A 16,029-nucleotide genomic window follows, 5' to 3' on the forward strand; every position below is an offset into this window, starting at 1 on the left:
GAACAGGAATTAAGCTGTATATATCAACAACCATTTTGTACACTGGCACAAAACTCAGTTGCCCTCTTCAACACCATTACCTGAAACTATTGAACAAAGTTAATGACAGCGCCACCTACTGGTCAGTGGTTACAATATCATTGTAAATATGATATCAAATTGCAATTGAGTTTTTTTTGTTTCTTCTTCTTTTGGCTTCTCGCATAGGGGTCTCCACAGGGGATCATCCGTCTCCATACCCCCCCTTGTCCTCTACATCTGCCTTTATCAAACCAACTACCTGCATGTCTTCCCTCACCACATCCATAAACCTCCTTGGCCTTCCTCTTTTCCTCCTTCCTGGCAGCTCCATCCTCAGCATTCTCCTACTGATATACCACATGCTTCTACTCCTACAATTGTTATCCAACCTGCACCAAATTTGGCTCATCATCCGGACACCCTGCTGCCCATTTGTTCCGTTCCTTTGCTCCTACCGTCAGAAAATTCCAACACTGTCTGTGGTCAAGATATATACACATCCTGAGTGAAACTACAGATCAGCCTTGAATCTCTTTCCCAAAAGATATGGATCTGTTCAAATAGCTTGGGTAACATATAGCAGCTTAGTGGTTAAGGCATTGGCCCTTAACTCTTGATGGTTGTAGTTTACTCTGGATAAGAACGTCTTCCAAACACTGTAAATATAAATGTAAAAAAAAATGTAAATGACTGCATGGCACCCATACTGACTGCCACTGTCATGATGATTAGTAGTAATGTTAGGATAGTTATTGAATTTAGAAGTGTAATTATTAGGATAAGTTAAACTTATTGAGCATTATAGCACTTTATATCGTCTTCATAACAATTCTTGTAGCCTTGTTTAATATGGTAATGCACTTCAATGTAGGTGAATTAAATGAGACTGATTTGAGCTAACAATAATAATACAATTTGACCGGTTGATCTGTGTGTGTGTGTGTGTGTGTGTGTGTGTGTGTGTGTGTGTGTGTATACACACTGGTGAAGACAGCAGATCATTCTTAATCGAGGTCAGATGAGATGGGGAACGGGTATGGGATAGTTGGTGACCTATGATTTAGCAGAAGTGTGTGTGTGTGTGTGAGATCATGACGTTTCCTGATACTTCAGTCTCAGTGATGTTAAGCTCCTTCTTGCCCATAGCGTCTCCTCCTTCCTTCTCGTTGTCCTTGTCCGCGCTTACAGCAGCTCACTGCCGGCAAACACACACACGTGGATTTCTCAGGTGATGGACGCTGACGGTTTCTGCAGCAGGAGCGGCGGATGAACCCCGCGAACACTCCGTGCTTCCTATAGGAGCTGCTCCCGGGCTCAGAGACGCCTACACCGGATAGTTACCGAAGACCAAATAAAAGTCCAATTATCTGCTTTCAAACACTGGACGTTTGTCGACGAGGTTTTCCAATAAAAGAAGAAAAAATGTGGAGTTTTATTTCTATATATCTGGACGATGTTAACGCTGTTTATTTGTGGAGCTCCGGTTTTCCGGTGAAGAAAAGAGTCCGCCTGGTCGCTGTGTTTTCACCGTGATTAAAAAAAAAACTTTCAATGATTATTTAATTTTAATATTATGTATTCCATGTATCTAACTATAAATAAACGTAATATCTTATATCTCCCGAAAGTCTGCCTTTACCCCGTCGCATGTGTTTTTTCCCCCGGAGTTCCTCCCCCTGCGGCGCTGGGCGGAGTTTCATACCGAACCAGACGCTCCTTTTGTCGGATCCGTTTCGACTCGACTCCCCGGGGTTTACGGCTTCGAAAAATCGACACGTATTACATTAAATTCGCGCTGAATGTACTGGGTTCGCACCGCATATCGATTGCGAAGAGGATTTAGTGTTAAATTGAGCGAAAAAGGTGAGTTTTTTTGTATTTCTTACCGTCGTTTTCTCCGATTTTCATGACGCGCGTCCCCGAGTCTTTGTAACATTCATGGCGGCGCTGCGGTGAACAATCCGGGGCGAAGAAAAGGGGCTCAGGGCCCCTACACGTAGGACACCGAGAACCGGGGCTTATTTTAAAACCTGGAAAGCGTGAAAGGGGAAAAATAGCAAAATGGAAACACTGCGGGATCGGATAGGTTTTTTATTTAGACCACATTTGTGAATCATTAAACCTTGTTTTCTTGTTTTGTTTTTCCTAATAAAAAAAATCGGTTTATTTGTTCAAACAAAAGGGCGATCTTATAAAAACGAAACCATTAAAATGCATGTAAATGTCCTGTATTTTTATTTTATTTTATTATTATTTTGCGTTAAAAATATGTTTTTCTGCTGGCTACCCGAGGCGTTGTTGCCAGCGGAAACTGCGTGCTGACTCCTCCCGGAATCACGGCGCCATTACTGGGCTCGAGTTCAGACAATGGCCGCTAACAGGCGTGAGCAGGGTCGCGGGATCAGGCGCAGGCGGTGCCGGGAAGCGGCCGCACACAACCGGCACGTAGCCCGTCTTTAAACACTCATATGCGCTTTGTTCGCGTTTTTATTTACAAATTATTATTATTATTATTATTTTTTTTTTTTTTACAATTTTCTGATAATATCTCAGAGTTGGTGGCGGCTGCAGGCGAAAATTAACCGCGGATAATCATTTTGGGGAAGCTTTAAAATATTTAGCTTTAAAAAAGTTGGAAAAAATTTCCAGCTCCAGGGTCACGGATCTGTGTTGACCTTATGCGGGCGGAATGAGCCGCGACACCGGTAGAAGCGGAGCACCTTGCACGCGTAAAGTGAGCAGATGGACATGGGCCCTGACCAAACCAACCTAAACTTATATTAAATATTCACAATCATACCCATTTTCTGGTGCTTCCATCATGAAAATAAATATGGAAATATCTCACTTACAACTTCACTGGACTGCCAGGAGCAACATGTTAGTTTTCTGCTCAATATTAGGAACACATTTATGAATTTATTTCACGATTTATCAGAAGATCATCTTATTAAACATAGATTGTGAGGTTTTTCGGATAGTTTGAGAAGTTTAGCATTGGGGCTTAATAGGTAGAGAAGTTGCCCAGCTGCCTCTGCTGAGAAGTGGGTAGAAAATGAACCTCATAACATGTGTATATATAATTTATTATTAGTGTCAAATATCTAAAAAGAGGTGCTTTGTGTACAGGATGAGAAAGCGGATCACATCCAAAACTGCTTTAGTGTAAGATACACGCAGGAGGATTTTTTAAATATCTCCAAGATTTTCATCCTGAGCTCGTCCACAAGTTATTGTTTATCTCTGTGTGCTGTGTATCCTGATTTTTATATATATATTTTTTTTACATGGGTTTGCTCTTCCATCCATCCTGCTTTCTTCATGCTCCATCCTCCACTCTCTGTCCTCCATCATTACCACTCTAAACTGTTTCTACCCCAATCACATGTGGCCTCCTATTGGACATCATCTGACTATATAGACCTGCTCCTCCACTCTGTAACGACCAAACCTAGTCATTATCTTTTAAAACCACATTTAAAAATAGCCATAACATATTGCCAAATGGTCTGTTTTAACACTACATAACAAAAATAACTAGTCTTTCCCAGCCATCCTTTACCAGCCATCTTACTCGTCTCTGAGGGACAAGCTCATCACACTGGTCTATACTGGTGGCCGATACCACTTATTGTCTTTTTTCGATCTGATACCAAGTATTTTTATAACTGATAACGTTGATATCAATACTTATATGAAATAATTTTATAGTTTATTTAGTTTTTGAAAAAGTATCATTATTAACATGAAGTAATCGGAAATGTTATATTCATTTTTAAAATGTCACACAACCCATTTTACAAAGAGAATTATGACATTTCCCTCTTGTGTTTTTTTTCTCTGATAAAAAAAAAAAAAAAAAAAATATATATATATATATATATATAAATTCTCACACAATATAAATGAGGCAGTGATCTAAAAATATATTACTGCCATGTTGCTGACTTGTTTGTTTCAATTTAATTTATTTTTATTTGTATAGCGCTTTTGACAATGAACATTGTCTCAAAGCAGCTTCACACAGATAATGTGGTGATAAAAATGAATAAAATGTTCTTTATAAGTAAGTTTGTCCCTGATGAGTGAGCCGGTGGCGACTGTGGCAAGGAAAAACTCCCCGAAATGGCATAAGGAAGAAACCTTGAGAGGAACCAGACTCAAGAGGGAACCCATCCTCATCTGGGTTGCACCAAATGTCAATTTATTGCAGATAAACGATGTTGCGGGGTGCAGTGATGGTGATCAGAAGCAAACTGTAGTCCTGAGTCGGTTGTTGACATTAACTACAGTCCAAATAAACTGTTCAATAAACAGATGGCACAATCACAAAAATAGTTCCCATATAATGAGAATCAATTCTCTCAATACAAAACCAGTATTGAAAGTATCAATATTTAAGGATATCAACCCATAGTTTAAAATACACCAACTTTTCCAGCCATATCTGGTTCTTTCCCAAAATGTTACCACAGAGTTGAGGCACACAAATGTATACATTGTCTTTCGATGCAACAGCAATCAGTTTTGGCATAAACCCAAGCGTATTCCAACATGACAATGCCCCTGTACTCAAAGCCAGCTCCATGAAGATATGATTTACATGGGTTAGAGTGGGAGATCTTGAGTGGCCTTCTATAGAGCTCTGACCTCGGCCCTATTGAACACCTTGGAGATACATTGAAACTCTAACCGCACCTCAGGCTTCCACGATCTACATCAGTACCTGAGTTTAATGATGCATTTGTGGCTGAATGAACACAAATCTCCATGAACACACTCCAAAATGTAGTGGAGCATCTTCAAAGAAGAGTGGACGCTAAATATAACAGCAAATCGTGACTGAACGTGGAATGGGATGTTTAAAAAACAAATACGAATCGTATGATCAGGTGTCCACAAACATTTTAGATAAACCTAAAGCCTTTTAAAAACCTTTGGATCACCTCAAGATACATTCCACCTACAGCCAGGTTTATAAGTGGTTCCCCACAGATATTAGATTGAGCCACAAAGTATGTGGCAGAGGATCACATTTATTTGTGTTAAGTTTATTTTTGAAGTGAGCAAGAAGTGCCACATTGCAACTTTAGAATAAGAAAAAGAAATGTAAAAATACTTTATATGGGAGGAGCCGAAAGAAGTAGTAGTAGTTTAGTGAAATTCTTTTATTTATTTATTTAGATATTCCAGCTTCTTAGGAAGCTGACGACGGAGTGCAGGGTCAGCTATGATTTGGCACTCCTGGGCTGTAAAGGTAGAAATAAGGGTCAAACAGATTTGCAAGGATGTATTATAATGACCTTATCTTTGTATTACACTCAGGTTTGAGGGCTTGTGTTGCTGCAGGTCCGGTCGGAGCCACTTTGACTGTGTAGGTATGAATGGCAGCAGCAGCGTGGCTGGCACCCAGACTGGGCGAATCAAACTAGAACCAGGTAGGCACACTGCATCTCTCTCTCTCTGCTTTACTTTAACGCTGGAAACGTAACCTCTAAAGAATTTTCACAGAGGAGTGCATTCTTGCAGTCTGACCTTTTAATTCAATTTGACTAAAACAGCTGCCAAACAAATGCATGTAAATGTGTGTGTCTTGAAGCCTCCAGCAACCAAAACGTTTTATTTTTCTTCATTCGCAACTTGTAGCATGTGTAGAAATTCCACCTTTGTGTCTCTGTGTGCAATGCTTACTCAAAAACCATTCTCAAACAGGCTTCAGAGCATAAGAATAAGCCAAATAAGCTTTGAAAAATGTATGGTAGGGGGAGAACAACACAACAGATAAAAGTCTTGGTTTTTTGTTTTAGCTGGACTCTATAGATCAAGGATTCTCAAACAATTTTGAGAGAAATAGCCAAGAATTGGCTATGCAGATATGGAGCTTTTTATTTATTATAACTGTACAAAAGCAAAATTCATCAGGTCCAAGATATCTTTTTATGGGTCTTCTCATTGTCAGGATAATAAAGTTCGGAGTAAACCAATCCAAAGCGAGTTAAAAGGGTTAACAATGATAATAAATGTCAACGTGGACCCACTAGCTTGGTTTTACAATGTCCCGAGGGTCCCTGCAGCCGATTTTTGAACACCCCGCAATTGAAACTGCATTTTTGTTTGTGTGTTTGTGACAGTAGCAGATGTATGGAGTAAGGAGGACTGTCTGACCCTGCTAGAGAGGATTAGGAGTATGCTGCCTGATGAAGACACGTTGAAATACAAGACCACCGAGTCTCATTTTGACTGGGACAAAGTTGGCTTCGGCAGCTACACCGGAGACATGTGTAAGCAAAAATGGCAGAAGGTTTCCACCGAGGTGAGCCAACTAAACAAATAAGTGTGTGCCTATGTGTATGTATATGTGTGTGTGTGTGTGTGTGTGTGTGTGTGGTATCGTAAAGGCTGACTTGATTAAGATTATTAAGAAATGTTCTTTGGGATATTTTATCAATATTCTATGTCGTTTTATAGAATGTTTTTATAGACTTACCATTTGATAATTGCTATTCTGACAGGTTCGGAAGTACAGGACAATGACCGAACTCATTGTCGACGCAATGGAATATGTAAGGAACCCTTATAAAGGAAAGAAACTAAAGGTAATGTGTAGACAATATTCCCAACAGAATGCAAACCAGCTCGCATAATTTCTTTGCAGCACGTTCAAGGCATTATTTCCCATCACTTCTTGGTTTATTTTTTAACCTCCTCCACAGACACATCCAGACTTCCCGAAGAAGCCCCTCACACCATACTTTCGTTTTTTTATGGAGAAGAGAGCCAAGTATGCAAAAATCCACCCAGAGATGAGCAACCTCGATCTCACTAAGATCCTCTCCAAAAAATACAAAGAGCTCCCTGAAAAGAAAAAGGTGGGCACATTAAATATAACTGAATTTTTTTCTTTATATCTGCAAAGAAGGTATTTATTTATTTTTCTTATGGTGTCTTCTCTTATTTAGCTTAAATACATTCAGGAATTCCAGAGGGAGAAGGAGTCCTTTGAGAAAAACATGGCACGATTCAAGTAAGCATCCCCTTCCCTCAATTTTGAAATAGCAATGTTTAAAAGCCTCCAACCAATACATCAATCTTTCATTAGGGAAGACCACCCTGAGCTGATAGAAGAACGAAAAAAGTCCGACCTCCCCGAGAAGCCTAAAACCCCTCAGCAGCTTTGGTACAATCACGAAAAGAAAACCTTCATGAAGCTTCACCCGGAGGTGATTGTGTTAAAAAGTTTTATGAGCTTTATGAGAGTTGTATGTCTAGATTCGAAAGTCGCTGTTTCGTGTTTCTAGGTAAGTCAGAAGGAGTTGAAAGAGGCATTACGGCGTCAGTGGTCTCAGCTCTCGGATAAAAAGCGTCTGAAATGGATCAGCAAAGCGCTGGAACTGCAAAAAAACTACGAGGTACGTTGCAGCGCAATAAAGAGCCGAGTTATTGAGGTAGAACTGCCTTCATTTTGCTGAACCTGCCTTTCCAGGACAGCATGAGGGCATACCATGAAGCACACCCAGATGCAAACGCTGAGAACCACGTCAAGTCCGTCCTGACCAAAGCCGAGCGGCAGCTCAAGGATAAATTTGACGGACGGCCCACTAAGCCACCACCGTAGGTTTCGTCCGGTTGCATAAAGAACATGTCCAACCTTGATTGATTATTATTTTTTGCTTAGTCTCTTGTCTTTTCTCCCCCGAGAGTAGTCTCTTGGAGAAGTGTGTGGAGGTGGGTAGCGGCGTGTGAATAGCGAAGAGAGACCGATCCCTATTAATGTCACCGTTAAATACACGTCAGCATATTCCATGCACACAAACTGAAATAGCACAGATACGTTCCCGAGGCTCCGTCATACGGGAGACTCAATTTCAGATCCAGACGAAATGCAACGACTGAAACTTTATAACCATAAAAAACACACAGACCGCCAAGACATGAGGATTATTTAAAAAGAGGGTTATGGTCGTTATACTTCCATTTGTGAAATGTGTGTAATGGCGTCTGCTTTTAAACTCAGGAGTAAGTGTTTTGGTGCCCATCACACAAAAATTGACAGGAAATGAAAAAAAGGCTACAAAAGGCTTTATTATTATTATTTTTTTTAAAGGAAACCTAAGGAGAGCTCCATTCTCTTCACGATCAATTACAAAGTCAATTCTCACAAGCAGGTCCGAAGCATTTTTTTACTCATCTGTATTAAAGCCTGTGTATTGTTTATAGAAGAACTTCAGTTGAACTGGCCTTATCCTTAAATAGTCCACTAGTCTCACCCCATTATAGAACGATTGATTTTGTAGAGGGTTTTTTTCCTTTTCTTTAAACTGAGCTTTGGGGTTGTTTATCAGTTTCTTTTGGAAGCTGATATGAATCTTTGTTTATCTCTGGAGCTCTGTGTAAAGCAGTTTTCAGAGGAGCATTGATTATATGGGATAAGGATGCGTCTTGTGGTGTACTCGCAGACAAGGATCGTTTGTTTCTTCAAGTTTATATCAAGGATTGCCTCAAATACATGTAAAGAAAAAGTATGAATCTCCCATAGTGAGACTGGGCACCATTGAAAAATATGTAAGGTTATAAAATGCTAAGCTACAATGCTATCCATTAAGACTGGTTTTACTTTGTTCTCTGTTTTCTTTACAGAACTCCTAAGAGGCCGTGCTTTGTAGTATTTTTTCCCCCCCTTATTTTCTCGTTATCACGACAATTTTCTAGTGATCTTAATTAAGTCGTGATCACGAGGAAAAAAAAACAGACAATGAATGGTTTCTTAGGACGTACGTAGTTTCTTAGTATAATGTTTGCGATAAATACTTTTGTATGAGAATGCTTTTAACCAGTGCTCGAATTGAGTCAAGTCTTACGGGGGTCCTCAGTTGTTGTGTAATTCATATATTTTTAACTAACTAACTAACTAATTTAACTAAAATTAAATAACCCCCCCCCCCAATGCCTTATGGGGGTCCCAGGATCCCCCCCAGCCCCCCTTCAATTCGAGCACTGCTTTTACCTTTGTTCTATGTAACGCTATAAAGCTGTCATGTTTGTGGAGCATCAAAAATAATAGAGCACGTATTTCTGAGTGACAGGTTTTTACCACAGATTCAACCTGTAGAGGGCGCACTAGCCATGATTTTACCATTTCAGATATTCTTACTATCAATTCAATGGTATTTATATAACATAATTATAACAGCATACAGAACTTTATCATTGCAAGAGGTTATTCAGCTTCAGCTGCAGAGACAGTACTTCTCTTTCGCTCTGCAGAAACGGCTATTCTCTCTACTGCGCCGAGCTGATGGTCAACATGAAGGACGTCCCGAGCACCGAGAGGATGGTGCTGTGCAGCAAACAGTGGAAAATGATGACCCAGAAAGACAAGGACATGTTCCAGAAGCGATGTGAACAGGTGAGCAGGAAAGCAATGACCACGAGTAAACTTGTTAGCTTACTAAGTGAGGAGGACTTTATGCACTGTCCTGTGGTTGATGATTTTATTATTTGGTGTCAGCATTCTTACTCAAAAACTTGTTAAAACCAAGATGTCTTTTACTCCAATTACTGATGCTCTGTTTAATAGGGGGGCAGCAAAGATTGTATTGTCTGTGGAAACTAAGGTCTTTCAATGTGGATAAAATATTGACGTTCTCCAGATCTTACATTGATTCGCTGTTATCTTTTTAATTGCTGTGTTTAAGTCTCTAAATGTAAAAAATAAAATCTGTTTTGAGAGGATTTTTAACCAGGGAAGTAAAATTACAAGGAGGAAGCAGATTGTACCAGGCTCAGTTGTACCACAGACAGGTTTTGGGTGAAGCCCAAAGGATTTCCACCCCATGTATCATGAGTTTCACGTCCTCCCTTCTGGCATTCGATATAGAACTATTGTTAATTAAAATAAATAGTTTTAGACATTCGTTTCCCTTTAGCTGTAAGGTTTTAAAATTGAAGGTAAAGGTGTTTTTATGTGATATGCTTGTACGCCGCAACCAAATTGTCTCCGGGAAAGAAATAATGACAAACTGAACCGAGTGAACAAATAAATATGAGTAAGTTCCAGTTTAACCACATCACACAATTCTCCTACTTTGTGCCCCCCCAGAAAAAGAAGCAGTATGAGATTGATCTCCAGAGGTTTCTTGAGGTAAGGATTCACACGTATTTGAAAAATCAAGAGGTAATTCATTATTTAATTATTAAGCAACTCGTTTTTTCTGCTTTACTGATTACAGACTCTGCCAGATGAGGAAAGGGACCGAGTCTTGACGGAGGAGAAGCTGGGAGGCACCAAGCTAAGCATTGTGGGAGGAAACTCTTTTGGGACTAAGTCCCCGTCAGGAAAGGTGGGTTAAACCGAATTTTCCCACAAACCCCATTACTCATGCATTGCAGTGTAATAAAATGGAAACATCAAACTCTCTCTCCGGGGTATAGGAGCGGGGTCGAGATTCCGAGTTGGACCAGTGGGTCCATGGGCTGCCAAAGGAGAAGAAAGATGGGAAGAAGAAGACGCAACTTCCCGAGACGCCCAAAACAGCAGAAGAGATGTGGCAGCAGAGTGTGATCGGTGACTACTTGGCCAAATACAGGGTGAGCCAGACAAACTCTCATTTCAGTCAGAATTGATCTAAAGACGATTATCGGTGTTGAGGGTCAGTAAAATGTAGTCATGCTGATGTTGCTGGAGTTGATCCATTCAAGACTTCCCCTGCCTGTTCGGTTTGTAAATTTCTTTACTTTTTTATTCTTTTTTTTTTGTATGACTGTACATCTACATCATGATGATGGTGATCGTGATGAGCTGTATAATTAGATGTAAATAGTTTTTGCTAAATAAGCAAAAAGGGTTGCGTGTTCTTGCAGAACGACAGGAAGAAAGCACAAAACGCCATGGAGGCTACTTGGAAGGACATGGAGAAGAAAGAGAAAATCCCCTGGATTAAAAAGGCAGCCGAGGACCAGAAGCGATACGAGGTTCAGTACCGGACTGTGGTCAGTGACCAAATGTTTTGACCACTGTCTTCTCATTCTTATTGAAGCAATGCCAAAATGTTGACTCCTAACCTTCATATTCCACAGACTAAAGCAGGGGAGAGGTGAAACAGTGGGTTCTGCTAAAACAATAGCTGTTGTTTCTTTTCTTTTCTTTTTTTTTCCGCCATGTTGTACTTTCCATTTACTGTATTTGCAAAGTTTTAGCACTACTGTTCATATCAAAAGACAATATTCTCATCTCGGTTTCGTTTAAGTTGAAGTGAGCTGAATGTGTGTTTTGCTTCCCGATGTCCTGCAGAGAGAGCTAGTCGAGATGAGGACAGTGCCATCAGGTCACGGTCAGAGGAAGCCAAAGTTTGACGGAGAGCCCAAGAAACCTCCTGTGTGAGTGGGGAATCTGCATTTCCTAGACTCTTGAGTATAGAAAAATTGATGAATCAGTCATTCAACGTATTCGTCCTTTCTCCTATTGCTATAGGAGTGGCTATCAGATGTTTTCCCAGGAGCTGCTCACAAACGGTGAGCTGAATCACTTCTGCCTCAAGGAGCGCATGGTGGAGATCGGCAAGCGCTGGCATAAGCTCAGCCAGAGCCAGAAGGACAAGTACAAGAAACAGGTGGAGGAGCAGCAACTCGAGTACAAAGCAGAGTTGGATGCTTGGGTGAAGGTAGACACCAAGTGCCGCTTTACGCTTCCCCAGACACACACACACACACGCACTTCCATCACTTTCAGTTTCAGTTTATTCATATGCAGATGTCAGTGATCAGATCTTTTTTTTGTTTTGCTTTCCTTCTCAGTCTCTCTCTCCTCAGGAGCGAGCGGTTTACAAAGAGTTCTCTTCTACAGTGAGTGTCTCATTTTATTATTACTGTTTTGCTTATTAACAATTTTCATATTGTACAGCTTGTTGATTTAGTCCTCGGGGAACCCCTGCCACTCTACAATCCAATTCAGCTACTGTTCCAAAAGCGTGATTTCTCATATGTGCACTCTGGTAGCTCAGTGGTTAAGGTTTTTGGGGCCCTTGAGCAAAGCCCTTAGCCATATGTGCTCCAGGGACTGTGTAACATGGCTGACCCTTCACTTTGACCCCAGCTCATTTCTTTCTTTTTTTAATCAGTGTGTACCAATCCCCGGTGTGATTTTGGGGCAGGGTGAGACTTTGGCTCATTCTCATTTTGCGGCATTTAGGGGGATTTCAGATTGTTAAACTGACCCACAATGCACACACTGAGCCAAAGGACAGAGCTGTAGAAATACAATGTGTGTGGGACTAATAAAGAGGGATGGATAGACATTGGATGTGATTAACAAAGCATTTTAAACTAGATATTCATATCAGTGGTCCCCAATTTCCCCGGAATTGGTACCGGGCCACACAGAAAGAATACATAACTTACATTTATTTCCGTTTTATTTATTATCTGATTCTGAACGATGTTTTGTTTTGGAAAATGACCCGATTCTCTCCACCACATCTGTCCATGACTCACTCTTGATGCATGTCATGATGCCTTGGTCACATGTCTTACCTCCATCCGCTACCTTCTTAAAGGGGCTGCTCCGGCCGCTAACACATAATACATTACCGCTAAATTCAAACCCCTAAGCGAGCAAAATGAACAGAAAACGTATTATTATATTTAGAAAATACCAGTTTTTATGCCGTTTGTATCATTTTTATTTTTTTTTGTTGTATTTATCCGCCACACCTTAAAGGCCGTGAAAATATCGTCTGACATTAAACCGATCCGTGGCGCCAAAAAGGTTGGAGACCACTGATTTACATACCGACCTAGCTGTTTATGTAGTTTAAGCCTCTGCATTCTCGCAGTGTTTTTTGTAATTACCCACATTTGGAAAATCTTTATATTTATGAACGATAAAAAGTACACACGTCACACTTTCTTTTAGTGCTGTTCGAAATCATGCCAATTAGCGAATAAACCATCGGTTTTGCTCTGATTCGGGAATTCGGATTTCAGAAAATGGAATAATAGAACTAACATACCTTAACATGTCCATGACAAGTTATCTGATCCCATGCCAGGTGATCATTCCACGGCTCAGGTGTGTTTAGAGCTGAAACACGATTTAAGAAAAAGTCTTGCTCGGGGGGTCTCTAAGGACTGAATGTACAGGCTGTAAACCTAAAAAAATTGTGCATGTATTCAATCGCACTGCACTGCATGGCAAGTAATTACGCTGCTGTCGATTTATTTGTAAACAACTAAGAGCGATTTTGCTATTAAGAACTTTTTTGGAATAGGTACCGTGCTTTATGTACACTCACGAGATTGAACTAACCTAAACGTAATGTTCTACGGGCTGCTTTGTGAAGCTACTAATTGTTGCTTTGAGCTTGAACTATTGTTTCTTTGTGTTTTTCTCTTTTTCTTTTGTCTTTCTTTTTTTCCCTTGTTGCTCCCTCTCCTTGTCTTCCCCCTACCTTTCCCCTCCCTCTCCCCTGCCCGTGTCTCCACAGAAACGGCGGAGCACGACAAAGGCGCGGGGTCCCGAAGCCAAAGTGCGTGTCACCAAGGGGAAGGCGGTAGGTGCCCGAGCTGCAGCGCTGGGGGCCGGGGGGGGCAAACGTTCCATGGCGTACCGGGTCAAGGTAACGCCCGTTTTCTCTGGGCCACTCGCTCAACACTGTCAAAACAAACCAAACAAATATACAAATAAAAACAATGAGCCACTCAGGCCTCAAAGTCAGGGATGTATATTGTTGAGAAAAGCAAAGGCTGTGGCAAAATGTATGCCATAAAAACACAAATTTGCAATATGCAGTGTGAGTGAATTAGACAGAGGACAATGACTGCTTATTAGAGACGTGTGACTCTGTGGCTTCCAGCAGGACACCTCAGACACAGAGGACGACAAGTCCGACTCGACAGACTCTGAGGACGAAGACGACGAGTCGTCCCCTTCCACAGACAGCGAAGAAGACGACGACGAGGAAGACGACGAGGTAAGGATATAGTCCCGAGCATAAAGTGAGGCCTAAAAACCTACACCAGGGAGCTTCGGTGTTCCGAATGTGGCTGCAGGTTTTTATTGCAACCAGTCAGGAGATCACACGTGATTTCTCTGTTCATCTTTGCCCTCGGTCATTATCAGCTCTGGCTCCTGCCGGGTTGGATTGAAAACCCTGAGCCACATCACGTCCTTTGCAGATAAGATTAATGATTTCCTCAGGTAAGATTAATGACCTGATGATTTGATATTAAATCAACTTTGCAATCGTTTAAAATGGCTGTTATGAAATCAGAATATGAGGCATGTTCAGAATCCGGATTGCTATAATATGTCCCTTAGGACCGCTTGCGTTTTGTGTAAACGTCGAAGGACTTTGTGTTTAATAACAATATTAATAAAGCATATAACATTTAAATATAAGCATTTCATAGTTTAATAATGATAGGGCTGGTTAAATGTTTCAAGTATTTATTGCTAGCTTTTCGTGTGAAAGGAGTCTAGTCGATGGCATAAACAAACAAATGACTGCAGTATGAAATGTATGTGTTTAGAGTAATGATGAGTAGGATGTTAGTTAACAAACTAGCAGCATTCGAAAATGTTGAGGAGCATTATTTCGTTTCTTGGGGGGGGGGGAGGGGAGATGTGGTACAGTTTTAGTTTATTATTTAGTTTGATGCTGGAACAAAATCGAAAATTAAGTTGGAGTGAAATTCACTTTCGAAAAATAGCCATTAGTCGATAATCATCCATTTTTACAGAACGATGAGGACGACGAAGACCAGTCAGACGGCTCGAGCAGCTCGACAGAGGACACCAGCGATTCCGATTCAGACTAACGATCCCGTCCTCTCCGTGGGAGGGGGCTGTGCAGGACACACCCCCATACAACATCCCTTCCTGCCAATAGGGGAGGGGCTGAGTAGCTGTGAGCACACAGCACGCACTAATGCGTCTGTCTCTCCTTAGTGAGGGACGTAGGACTCAGAAAAGTGACAGCTCTTCTCTCGCTCTTTCTCTCTCTCTATATATATATGTCCAATTTATGGGCTTAAAGTCAACTGGACAACCTCTTATTAACGAGCTGTTACTTGTGTGTTTATCAAAGCAATTTTTATTGCCTTTATATAGGTGTGTTATTGAAAATTGTGTTGCTCGTTCCCTTTTTTTTATTGTATTCTTTTCGAAACATTAACAGTGGTCTGAGGTGGACTTTGGGGGAGAAGGCCTTTTATAACAGAGGTATTGGAGCCTGGGTTTGTACACCTTAGTCAGTTCAGTGAAGCTCAGAGAGCTATATTAAGCTAGTCTGGTCTTGTTTGTTCATTTTTTTGGACAAATCCTCGAAAATAAATTGCACTTTTTCTTCTTTTATTCTGTAGCGTGATGATTTGTGCATATTATTCTCTTTCTTTCACAAGCTTTTTTGCTAAATGCGCCATACTTCATATAAGACTGTGTAATACTGTACTTTTTTTGATTATCGTTACCACAGCATGGAAACAGGGATATTTTGGGAAACATTGAGGGCCCCAGTTTGATCCATAGCCGAAGTTAATGTCAGTAGAGTTTAACGTGTTCTTTCATGTGTCTGTCTGGGGTTGTTTTTTTTTTGTTTTCTCCCAACTTCCAAAAACATGCCTGTAGGTTGAGGACTACATTAGAGTGACCTAGATGGTGTGGTTACATGATGTCCTGCAATATCTTGATGTTTCCCATCCAGGATGAATTCCAATCTTAGTTTCTGGATAATGACCCTGATATTGATTGTTTACTAAAGAAGGATAAAAGCTAATTTTACTGCAATTACATTCAGGTATGAACGTTTCGGTCAGTTTAATTGTATCGTGATAGTAATTAAAGCGGGGGTTAAGGGTTTTATGATTTTATCCAAAGGATTATTCTGTTTTAAATAATTGTAGTTGAAAGTGTTTCAGAATAACATTATACATAAGATATTATATTGCCTAATATTGTGGGTGTCTCTCTTGTGCCCATTAAAACAGTTCTGTCTAGTCGATGCATGTACTCCA

General features: G+C 40.6%; 1 protein-coding gene across 32 annotated transcripts; it reads left to right on the forward strand.

Moving 5' to 3' along the window:
• The first annotated feature begins 1,697 nt into the window (after positions 1-1,697).
• ubtfl (upstream binding transcription factor, like) lies at positions 1,698-15,370 on the forward strand. 32 transcript variants are annotated; one of them, XR_014533678.1, is made up of 20 exons: positions 1,698-1,884; positions 5,347-5,459; positions 6,156-6,334; positions 6,534-6,617; positions 6,735-6,890; positions 6,981-7,045; positions 7,121-7,241; positions 7,320-7,430; positions 7,505-7,632; positions 9,286-9,427; positions 10,121-10,162; positions 10,251-10,361; positions 10,453-10,608; positions 10,882-11,010; positions 11,312-11,397; positions 11,492-11,681; positions 11,815-12,080; positions 12,177-13,634; positions 13,872-13,988; positions 14,758-15,370. XR_014533678.1 is itself a non-coding variant. In XM_083541723.1 (20 exons), the coding sequence occupies exons 2-20, from the start codon at positions 5,402-5,404 to the stop codon at positions 14,833-14,835; spliced, it is 2,133 nt and encodes a 710-aa protein (XP_083397849.1). In that variant the 5' UTR covers positions 1,698-1,884; positions 5,347-5,401; the 3' UTR covers positions 14,836-15,370. The 32 variants fall into 32 exon arrangements, 21 of the variants coding, with proteins under 21 accessions (XP_083397849.1, XP_083397852.1, XP_083397842.1 ...); XR_014533679.1 differs by having other exon boundaries at positions 10,882-10,992; XR_014533680.1 differs by having other exon boundaries at positions 10,882-10,992; positions 13,875-13,988.
• Positions 15,371-16,029: the final 659 nt, after the last annotated feature.

This window comes from Silurus aristotelis (genome assembly GCF_946808225.1).
Source record: "Silurus aristotelis genome assembly, chromosome: 5".
In the NCBI taxonomy this organism is placed as follows: Eukaryota; Metazoa; Chordata; class Actinopteri; order Siluriformes; family Siluridae; genus Silurus; species Silurus aristotelis.

What these genes read in the sequence shown, in the direction of transcription:
- ubtfl (XM_083541719.1), top strand. Translation starts at nt 5,402, where the DNA reads ATGAATGGCAGCAGCAGCGTGGCTGGCACCCAGACTGGGCGAATCAAA. An exon ending in GCGAATCAAACTAGAACCAG is followed by an intron (nt 5,460 to 6,152) that starts GTAGGCACACTG and finishes TGTTTGTGACAG; the next exon opens with TAGCAGATGTATGGAGTAAG. An exon ending in AGTTGGATGCTTGGGTGAAG is followed by an intron (nt 11,682 to 11,814) that starts GTAGACACCAAG and finishes TTTCCTTCTCAG; the next exon opens with TCTCTCTCTCCTCAGGAGCG.